Source organism: Sabethes cyaneus, chromosome 2, assembly GCF_943734655.1.
Source record: "Sabethes cyaneus chromosome 2, idSabCyanKW18_F2, whole genome shotgun sequence".
Taxonomy (NCBI): domain Eukaryota; kingdom Metazoa; phylum Arthropoda; class Insecta; order Diptera; family Culicidae; genus Sabethes; species Sabethes cyaneus.
Genome location: NC_071354.1, coordinates 158976471 through 158988606, shown reverse-complemented (window position 1 = coordinate 158988606; position 12136 = coordinate 158976471). Strand labels below are relative to the sequence as shown.

At 39.1% G+C, this 12136-nt stretch overlaps 1 protein-coding gene across 1 annotated transcript in view; it reads left to right on the top strand.

Moving 5' to 3' along the window:
- LOC128737445 (potassium voltage-gated channel protein Shal) overlaps nt 1–12136 on the top strand; it is a 107680-nt gene that overhangs the window by 67229 nt on the left and 28315 nt on the right. Inside the window, exon 4 of the mRNA XM_053832082.1 lies at nt 1199–1360. Coding sequence (XP_053688057.1) covers nt 1199–1360 — 162 coding nt within the window. The remainder of the gene's footprint in view (nt 1–1198; nt 1361–12136) is intronic.

Here is a 12136-nt window from a genome sequence, read left to right as displayed (position 1 = left end):
ATAAAGTAATGTGCTGTTCTGGATGTGTGTGTTCCAGCGGAACTCTCGAGTCCTTTCGATTAGCACAGAGAGTTACGGTAAAGGGATGCACTATCCAGTGTACAGTGTACAGTTATACAGAGGTATCTGGCACAACTTGGAGAGATTTCCGTCGTACACGATGGTGAAAGCCGAGAGGTTACGACCCGGCTAAAGACCCCACCGGGACCAGGAATAGAGGTGCCCTAGCTCGACTAGATTGAAGTAATTTTTGTAAGGTACTTTAGTTTTATTTGTTTCTTTATATTGACAATTTGTTGAACTTTTTTGCCATTCAAGTCGAATTTTACAGCAAATAAAACTATTTAAAAAGTTTTAAATAATAAATCATGTGATGACTAATGTTCACATAAAACAGCCTCCTTACCATCCTTCTATAGAAGCTACTATCCTTGAAAAATCACCCATTTCTGCGCAGTACTAATGTACCGTATGAATTTGAAAGGAGTCATAAACCAAATTTAAACGCTAATGACTTTCCTACCAACCTAAATTTTTATTTATTTAGTTATTAAATAGGTCTATTGAAACGTTATTTATATTTGGGTCTAGTCTCTTTGAAAAAGAATATATTTTAATAGCAGAAAAGCAATTACTTATGCTACTTTTGCTTCTTTGTACAGCATTTTAGCAATAATACCGCTACAGTTCCGATCAGGGGACCAAACATTGGCTAACGTGTGTAGTCTTTATATGATATATATCTTGGGTGGACTAACTGGACTTACCAAGCATACCAGTATCCATATGAGTGTTAGAAATACTTTTCAAAAAGTATAATATGACGTTATGGTCTCTTCGAGAAAAATTAATATTCGGTAACTTTCAGATTAATTAACCATAAACCGATGTTTCCGACAACACTGTTAATCAGGCATTCTGACAGCCATGACAGCATTCTCTATATGAAGAAATAAGCATCGTATCTCGCTTATCTGTACTCTTGTTTGCTCACAGTCACTTCTTGTCTAAACATACTGATGTGTGTAACTTTCTTCTTTCTCACGTAAATTGCTAGTCGCTTCAGCATCAGCTAAGAGTTTCTCACCAAAAAAAAAATATCGTAGAAAATAAATATTCTGCCAAACAATCCAAACCCTCACTAAAATAATTCTCTTCTCTTTTATTTCACCACGTTTCCAAAACCCACCGTAACCAGGACCGGGAGTTTGTCGAGCTAGAGACGCAGTACAACGGTCAAACGAAACGGCCCGGATCGCCGTCTCCGATGGCCAGCCCTTCACATTCAGCCAACACTGCGACCGGCGCCACCGGACTGCTGCAGTCCTGCTGTGGTCGGTGCTGTTCCCAGCGGTATCAGGTAAACCACGCAATCCTTTAGATCCCCTTACGTACATCCATCGACTGTCAGGCCGGCACGAGGTGCCATCTCGTAACCTCTAACAATTGAGCTGAAAAATAGCTAACCCCAAAGCCAATAAAACATGGATCCTGTTTTTTTTTCGACACAGACATTCAGATCACATGGCCTTTCAGAGAAAAACAAAAAACATACACAATAGCACATTCCCACGGTCTGCATTTCGTGCACTTGTTCTGTTGATAACAAATGGGGGGTATTACAGAGGAACAAAGTGCACCGTGTAAAACCCCAAAAGTGTAAATTAATTACCCTCACTATTGTACCTACAATTCCAACGCAACCCCGAACAGAAAAACGCACAGGCCGGCAAAATCCGATTCGGCATAACCTCCTGGAGAACCCTTCGACGGGAGGCAAAAAGGGCTGGGCAAATAAATTTCCGCCATTCGTTTTTAGCAATGCGCGTGGCTTCCACGCCCTTTTGTCTAATGAGTTACGTGGCACAGCATTTCGAGGCAGAACTTTTGCAGACGTTGTCTGACTGGCGAAAGCGTCGAAAGGTGTTCTAATCAAGCAGCCAGAACACCTCCCGGGCTAGGATTGCTAGGTAATCCTGTTTACCGGCGATCCTGTGTCAGTCAGAGGAGCGAATAAATTACTACGCCGACACACCGCCAGCCTGCTTGCCTGCCTGTCTGCCAGGCTGCCGAAGGCTATGAGAGTTGAAGCTATCTTCACACTTTTTTTGGTCTACGTATTAGCACAGCATCCATCTTTCAGTGCATTTGAAGTGTGTGCGAGCTTGTTTGTATTACACTGATCATAAAAAGAAAATGGGAAGCAATATCCCGGAAGGAAAATTTGGAACAAAGTTATTAAGCTTGTTGGGTTTGCTAAAAAAGACGGGCTTTTACCCGGAAAATTATTTGGAAATCAAAAAGAACAGTAAAATAATGACTGTTGAGGTATTCTCATTGCCATTTTTTTTAAACAGTTTTGCATAAAAAATTATATGCAATTGCAATTCTTATCCCAAACTAAAATTAAATATTAAGTCTACAATCAAGTCGATCAGACCAAGCATGGTTATTTCGGATCGAATTGATACATTTAGAAAATTAATTTTCCATTCGCGCAAATTTGATTTGTTGATCAGTGTAATTGACGTCGTGGTCAAGCAGTTCACCTTTGGTTCAATCGCACTGCGATAAATCGTAGTACATACTCAGCACAAATAATAATAGACGGTAGAAACGACAGCAAACAGTTCATTGCAAGCATATCTGACAGTCTGGTCAGCCTCAAACATAATAATATTATTCGATAAAATTGCTAGAGCGTGTAATGAGCCAACAGATCGAACAGTAGTCAGCAATAGGATAGGGTTTTAGGAAATGCGCTATATTATTGTGATATTTTAGTGAGCAATTAACCGCTACCGTTCACTGAATGTTCCAGTACGACATGGTCTTCACACTATCCGACATGGTTTTATTTGATTGGTCTGGTATCAAAAGGATATACTACACAATCTACCCGCTCTCATACTCGATCAGCGGAACGTAAAATATACTTTATTGGAGTCGTTATTAGAGAATTAATTTTCGATGATATAAATTCTATAATTTGCACTTTCAATACGCCGAAGCACATTGCCTCGCAGCAATCGTAAATTTGGTTACGAACTTAATTCTAATTCAGTTAACTTCTTGACTGCTACGTGCAACCACTGGTGACAAACATGACAGCCAATCCAATCTCTGCGGTAAACCATGTACCTACCTACAGCAAACAGACACAAAAACAAATCGCGGTTTCCATTTCAGTTTCCAACCTCCATACGTACCTACAGCTACAGGCGTTCATGTTATAACCTCAATCACATCCGTACGCTCACCAATGTCGAGGGACAACTATCTACACTCACCGACCGACCAACCGCAGGAAAAAGTAATAGAAGAATCCTTTCCTCCTATGTTTTATACTAGCACAGTCTAGTCTGGTCTGGTCTGGTAGTTTCGATTGGCGTTTGTCATTTGGTTTACAACTTCTAAAACAGTAGGAAAAACCTTGCCACCCAAATGAAAGTGAATTCACTGCACATACGTATACCAACACTACGTTGAGGGGATTACATTGGCTTGGTTTGCATCGTGGATGAAGAGCTTGGTTTGGATTTGTTTATTAAGTTTACAACGGAAAACCAGCACTGTGTGGGTAATCGAATTTTACATTTAGACTTAGCTTGATTTGTAATTTAAGAGCTCCTGTCTTTTAGAAGTGACATACGCCGATGCTATTTTTCGCCCCAAAAAGTAGTACTCTAAAGCAATAAATCTTCTGTCAATTAAATTAGTATCTAAATAAAATAATTGAAAGCGGTTTAGTGACAACAATCACGGGTAGTTTAGGCGCAACTTCCTTGGGGAAAATCCTACCTAAAGAAGAAAATCGTGATCGGAGATTTAAATCCCTTTAACGTCGGCTAAAATTGAATAAGAATCTACATTGTCAAGTTGCACGATCCACATCGGTACAATAAAAGCTTAAACGTGCAAAAGCAATCTTATTACGGAGACTCCTCCATATGTTTCCGTAGAATATTAAGCGTCTCCATTATAACGAATGTCTATAGAAAGAAATACATTCTGCTTGCAGCCATAGCGGAAAAGCAATTACTTATGCAGCACTTGCTTGTCAATTATTGTTTCTAAATAGTGTGATTCTCTAAGCAGCACTTGAGCAGTTATACCGGCTGGTACTATCGTCGACAGTGGTGAATAGAACGCAGTCCTCTAGCATTTGTTTCCGTCTCGGGTTGAATAAAGGGACTTGCAATATACTGAAGCACATCAGACAGCACAATTGACGGAAACGTATTGACGGATATCAGCATGAAATGTATCATTTTCATTTGAAAAGTCGAGAGTGCTTCATAGTATTGCAATTATTTTCCTCTTCCATTCAATTCAATATGGTTTACAACGAGCGACAGCTAAAGCATTGCTTGTTAGGATATAGCACCTATACAATAAACACATTTTGATGCAAGCGAGAGATGCAGAATCTGTTATCACCTTTGTACCGCCCAGTGACCTCAAGTGGATAACTGATTTTAAAAGGTTTAAGTCTTTCCATCCGGAAACTGATGACACAATTAAACGCATATTCTTGTTGACAAATATTATACTTTAACTCGTCTGCTTACCGAGAATGTTCTATTATATTTTGTTCTTTTTTCATTGAATTTTCGATCACTTTTATCAATACGTAACAATTACATTTCATTTTTTGCGCTATTTTAGGCAATCAGCACTTTGAGTTTTATTGCACTCTTATAACGGTATTTATGGCCAATTTTGGTCATAAAAACCGTCATAAGAGTGTAATAAAACCTTCAATGTTACTTGGGATATTTCATCACGTGTTTTAATGATATCACTATTAGATTTTTTTTCATTTTTTGTCGGCTGTACTGGTCGAGCGGTTTTTACTTTCTTGTGGTAGAAGTAAATGTGTTTTTGTAAAGAATAAAAATTGAATGGACTAGGAAAAATGATTAACTGGACTAAATAATCAACTGGACGGGTCGAACATGGGACGGATTGACAGGGGACATGAACTCACAACTCTCAATCTCTAAGTTGATATGCTTCTCTGGGTAAATGTGATGAGAATGGAGGAATCGGAAGAGCGAAAAGAAACTTCACTTGGTTCAACGTCGCCATTGATCATGGCATCAGTTTGTCTGTAAATTCGTGTTTGTGCATTATCGACCATGGCAGCTTTCCGCTCTAAGACATCAGTTGTTCTCATGAACAAAATTTCTCCAATTTTTTGGACACCGTGTACTCACCCTCAGATCCCGATCCACCTGGTCTAACCACATTGCTCTCTGCACTCGTCTATTTCCTACCAGTTTTGAAGCAAACACCATCTTTGTAATGTAATTGACCAGCATCGTAATCGTTCAGTGTTTGAATACTGGGTTCGTCCTAGAGCTGTGCGGTTTTATGGTTCATTCTCTGCCTCCATACTCCGTTCTTCTGTACGCCGCCGAAGATCGTTCTTTCACTCGTCGTTCGAAAACTCCGAGCACTCGCAGGTCCTTCTCGAGCATTGTCCATGTTTCATGCCCGCACAGTGGTCCAAACAGCGAAATACGTGATCGTTTGATATAGCGCCGAAACGTGAAGTTTTTCGCATATAGTGTCTTTAGGAACATTTCTTGGTATAATAAGCCCCTTCTTGTGAGAGAAATCTTTGGGTGATTAATTCCCTTAAAAGTGAGATACGAAATTTATTTTCTCGAATATTCGCGATCCAGGTTTGGTACTTTCGGCAAAGTTGTAGTAAATATCAATGCAAACAACTTTGTCAAAGACACCATACTTGTATCTTCATGGAAATTATCTATGAAGCGTTATTCGTGGACAACCCCTTCAAAACAGTTTTTAAACCCTGAGTTATTCTGTGAGTTGTTCTGAGTTCATAGTGTTCTAAAAAGTTGTTTTTCTTGCTAAAGTCAACGTTTTTGTAGAACATTATTATAAGTGATTTTCTGAAGTTTCGGAGATTTTGAGCATTTTTGATGAAAAATAGTACTACTTTGAGCTCAAATATTTCCCAAGGTGGCAAATGGTGGGAGATCAAACAACTCGTACTTAAAAGTACGTTGTTGGTATCATTGTCCGCCATTACTGGTGAACCAAGATAGACAAATTCGTCGACTACCCCAAACTCATCGTTGTCGATCATTATACTACTGCCTACACAGCACTGTGTACCATCCAACGTAGATTTAATCAGTTTGATGAGCTTCCTGGGGAAGCTGTTCTCGTCCATGATTTTCCATAGCTCTTTCCGGTCGATGGTATCATACGCGGCTTTGAAGTCAACGAATAAATGATGCGTGGGAACTCTGTATTCACGGCCCTTTCGGAGGATTTGCCGCAGTGTAAATATTTGATCCGTTGTAGACCGATCTTCGACGAAGCCGGCTTGATAAGTTCCCACAAATCTGTTCGCAATTGGTGATAGTCGGTGGAACATGATTTGGGACAGCACTTTATAGGTGGCATTGAGAACGGTGATCGCTCGATAGGTATCACAGTTCAACTTGTCGCCCTTTTTATAGATCGGGCCAATAACTCCATCTTTCCACTCCTCCGGTAGCTGTTACGTATCTCAAATTCTAACAATTAGCCGGTGCATACAAACGACCAGCTTTTCTGGTCTCATTTTAATAACCTCCACTCCGATGCCATCTTCCCCAGCTGACTTGTTGTTTGTTTTTTAGCTGCATGAAGGCCACCTTAACTTCGCTTGTCATAGGGGCTGGCACTACTCAACATCGGTAGCTTAGACGCCACTATCGGTTGTGGGTACTCTCAATTCACCTTCTGTTCCGCCTGTTTTCGTTATATCCAATTGTGCATTGAAAAACTACTTCACTTATTAATACATATAGGCCTATTAGGGAAACGTCCGAGTCAATGTCCACATCTATTATGGCCATATTGTGACCATATGCTTGCGAAGTTCAAGAAAAACCGGTCATCGATGAGAATTTGATTGATTTGTTTCTTTGTTCGTTGGTCAGGTGATCTCCAGGTGACCTAATGTATATCTTTATGGTAGTAGTAGTTGTAGTAGTAGGGGAAAGCCACCATCATTTCAAGGACTTGCCAATGTATGTGGGTAGAATTACAGTAGATAAAAATTTGATTATCAAATGAATTTCACACTAATGTTGTTACAGAAGGGCCAAAAGGGATTGGGCGGACCCACAAGCAGAGGCACTTGTGCGCATTCCGGGGTTATAAGAGTCGCCTTCCAGCATTAGGATCCTTCCATGTAATAATCAATTTCGTTGTACCAACTTTAACCCACGTGATGATTTGTTTGTTTTGAATTGAGAAGTGCCATATTTGCTTCAGACCTTAAGGATTCAGGTTGGCAATCCACTCCGTCATCCAGCCTTCCACATTTATGATATCAATAATAATACTGTTAATAATATGATATTAAGATGAAATGTGGTATAAATTGTAAAAATAGAACAATCTCACCAGCAGTCTTTCGTATGGAATAGAGTAGCGTCTTGAGGTTCCATAAATGCTTCTAATAGTTAAATTAATTTTTCATTCTGGTATCCATGTGCAGTATTAAAACTCGTTTTGGCCAAGGTTTTTACTATATAGTTTCATAAGCTAAAACGAAAAAAATAATTAAAATAAATTATTAGGCTTACCTGTTAGCTAGGCCGTGTGGCTCCGCCGTCTGCCCAAAACCGCGGTTTTGAGACCAGGCAGCCGGGAACCACCCAGCAACGCACCTCCTAGCTTGGCTACTCAATAGACTCAATAGAGCATTACCAGGTATGACCACGTGGAGGCGCTAGGTAGGGGCTTGGGATGGCTAGAGCTATATTGGACGCTCCTCATGTGCCTTCCCCATTTCATACCCACCTAATGTATATCTTTATGGACGAAGAAAATGTTTCCGATCATCTTCTGGCCACGGGAAGCTCCACAGTAATTCTTTGAGATGATTCAGCCTCGATCAATTTGATATCTGTTCATAAGAAATCAACTGACAGTCTCAACAAGCCTAGAAATTAAATCAAAAGAAAAGAAAACTTGTCCAATTCAATTCTACTATATGTATTTTATTCTTGACAGATACGTATTCCGCCTACGACTTGTAGGCTTCCTCAGTATCTGTGGTCTGAATAAAATATACATAATAGAATTAAATTGGATGAGTTTTCTTTTTATTTGATTTCTAGGTTTCGTATTCTACTAAGACGCCTCAAAAACATCAGTCTCAGATTTATTAACTCCGCGATTAAACCTATACCATTTTGATGTCTTTGCTTGGTAAGTATGCCAGAAAGAGTAAAAAACCCCTCGTTCCAACAATTTACGAACGTGATTAAACCTAGTCCCATTTGAAGTCGGTGTTAGGGAAGTGATTCAAAAAAGCCGAAAATTTCTTATTCCAACAGACCGCAAACTCTTTACGGCGAACTGAATAAGCCTAGGCGAATTTAAAATCTGTGTTGGAAAAATGCGTTATAGCTTTGGTGTTCGGTAACAATATAGTTTGCGCATATTTGCCGTTTTATTGGAAGTGTAGTGAAACGATGTGCTGCTGATAAAATGGGATCGAGTTGGTAAAATCCCCCCAACGTGGGGGAACGATTGGTAATTAAAACCAGTTTTATTTCTATAAGGTAACAGGAAAGTTTCCAAAAATGACGAATACGATACAGAGACGACGGAATTACGATCAAGAGACAAGGTTTTTGTCGTGTTGACAACAAACAGAATGACGATAAAACGACAAAAAGATGCCTAAGCATCATTGAAAAGACGACATCAACGGTAAAAGCTCTCGGAAAACAATGACAAAAAATTATAAAAACATACGTTGAACAACAATGAAAATACCTAGGAAAGACGGCAGAAAAACCACGAAAAGCCGAATGATGAGAGAGATGATAAAACACGACAAATGACCACGAAAGAACTGTAAACAAAGGAAGGAAAGATGATGAATAAATGATGATAAATAGGTGAAAAGACAATGAAAAAATCAGAGGGGTTGTGCACAAGACACGACCGCATAGGCGACGTAGGAACACGCAAGTCTCTTTGTAGCAATAGTAGGATGTATCCATGTATGTAATACTACAATTCTTCATGTATTACAAGCTACATACGCAACGTTTATCAAAGTAGTAACATTGTATACATTCAATCCTCAACCGATTTTTGAGTTATATCCATGAATTGATTGAATCTATTTTATTAAAACGAAACCAAACAGTAAATAATTTTTTATGATCTGTTTCTACGTTAAATTGTGCTTTTCCTCTGGTAATCGGTAGACGGTACGCGCGGTTTTTCAAAAAGTTGAAAAGTTTGCGCAACTTTTCTGCGGCTTACAAAAGAACCATCAAGACTGACAGCCGATAAAAATAAATATAAAATTTCACAGTCGACAAAACATACCCAAAAGAACACCGATAAAGCATCTACAACCTGCAGACGTTTCGGAAGTCACAGAAAATGTCGCCCGTGACCAGAAAACTTATTTCCGTCATTTGTTGGTCGTCCGCAATGGCGAAAAATTCAACTTTCCCCTCGTTGCCTGTGTTATTATGGTATTAACTGGCCAAGAAAATATAATAAATATAATTGTGTGGCCCTTAAAAGGACCGATTGTTTGATTATCATAACTCCAGCTTACAATAAACTTGCACTAACGCAATTCTCTGTTCGGTAAATTGGAGTACCGATAACCGCTCTGTTGCAACGGACCAGCCGGAAAGCCTCAGGAGCTATGCGATCAACGAAGCCGTTCGTGTATGGTCCTGAATCACGATAAAATACCACTCCAAGTGGCCAGCTACAAGTGACGTGGTGGTGGTCTGGTCGTTTTGTTGTCGCGAGCAGCATATTTCCTGCCAATTCCAGAACTTCAGCAGCCAGATATTCCATCACGGCAGCGAAATGAGCATTCCAGCTCCAACACACGCTCAGTAGCCGATGAACACGACCGACCGGGAATTGCGAACGTGCACGAGTCGAGCGTGACTTTCGTTTGCCCTGGCAAACGATGTTGGCAGTAGCTCAGCTAGCGTTTGAATAATGCTGTTCGCCGGCTTACCACGTATCATGTACCAGAGCAAGCGACAATAATCGGCCACACCTATTTTTCATGGTCCTTCATTCTATCATCTACGTTAAATAAAATAGAGCCGTTCGCCTTTTGCTGCCAAAGAAAACTTACGCTACGTATTATTACTGTAGCATTGATGATGGATACATTTATGATGCTAAACAAACCGAGTGAAAAGCCCTAAGTTCCAAGTTTCCTAGGTTTCATCAATTACCGAAAACCGTTCTTTGAAGATCGAACCAATTTTTGTATGAAGATGTTACTAAAACTATTTCATTTTATTAAATCCATGGTTTTATGCATATTGACGCTTGACCGAACACATTTACTTGGAGCTGGAATGTTTGTTGGCTGCTTTGGTACCTTCCGAGACGGCCAACTCAACCAGCAGCAACAAGCGAACAGAAGCTCGAGAGGTGATCGGTTAAAATTATTTGATAAGAAGCGAACAATTAGAATCAGTCTAAATTAAATAGAATTAAAATCAGTGAGCGAAAATTCCTCAAATCTTAATGAACATGATGTATTGTCCTTAAAAGAACATTTTATCGACGTGATATGTTGGAAATTGAAGCTTTTTTTTCCATCTTCTTGGGCAGCAACAAAACAGCTTGGATGTTCGGAAAGACACTTCTCTGAGCAGTGGTGACACCGGACAGCAATTTGTTCAACTCTTCGTTGTTGCGGATGGCCAGCTGCAAGTGACGATAATTCTGATCGTTTCGTTGTCGCGAGTAGCATATTTCCTGCCAATTCCGGAATTTCAGCAACCAGATATTCCTTCATGGCAGCGAAACGAGTGCTCAAGCTCCAACACACGCTCAGCATTTGCGCAACAATTTTCGATCGGATTCTATAGGTCGTAAATTAAATACAATCATAAGGAAGCTTAACCCATAGCTTATATCGTATATATTTTTGTCATCCGTGCTAGGGAAACACTGACGAGAGAAGGCAAAAATATGAAAATAATTCAATGACGCGCATTGAAAATCAATAGTTTTCTGTATTTTAAATATTTTCCAAATCGATTTTCCGATCAATTGGTGTAAATATCTTGAAAATCTATTGAAAATTGACTGAATTATAAGCCGAAGCGTGAAAACGTGTTTCTACTTTGATGACGTCATTTCCAACAACCAATCACGAAGCAATTGGGTCAATTCTTAGAAGATTTTTCGATCGATTGGTGTAAGTATATTGAAAATCTATCGGAAAACCGCTGAGCTATTAGCGCTCAAAACCTATCATTTTTCATGACGCTCGCATTTTTCGATTTTTTGGAATGACACCCTATCTCAAAACTTGTTTGACGTAGTCCTACGTCAAAAAGGTGAAAGACGACGAAAATGCGATATAAAGATGACGAAAATGTCATAAAATGTGATGTAAAGATGACGAAAAGACGACGACAAAAATACGAAGGAAATAACGTGGAAATGCAATGAAAAAACGTCAAAATTACGAGAAAACAGTAACGAAAAAACAATGAATACAACATAAAACGACAAAAGACGTTCCAAAACTGTTAAAATGGCTTCAAAACATGTGAAAAAGACAATAAAAAAATGATGAATAAACGAAAGAAAGACGACGAAAAGACAACATAAACGTCACGACGAAAAAATGGCAAGAAAATGACGAAAACACAAACAGATAACAACACGCCGAAATGACGACAAAAGACAATGAAAAAATGCCAAGCAGCAACAAAAAGACCAAAACTGAAAAAAAACGATAAAAAATGCGACCAAAAAAATTAAATGCGATGAAAAGATGACAAAAAGGCTGTGAAAAGACGACAAATACAACAGAGAAAAGCCATTAACCGATGGATACGAAGAAAAGACTACTAGAAAACGATAAAAAAAAATTGGGAGAAGGCTTTGGACATATAGCAATAAGACGACGAAAAGACGGTGTAAAACGCTAAATAAAACTGAAAAACTGATAGAAAGTTGACAAAAAAGTGATGACAAACAGGCGAAAAGACAACGAAAAAAACGGAGAAAGACGATGAAAATTCGATATAACGATGAATAAAAAGTGTTAAAAATACGATGTAATGTTGACGAAAAGACAACA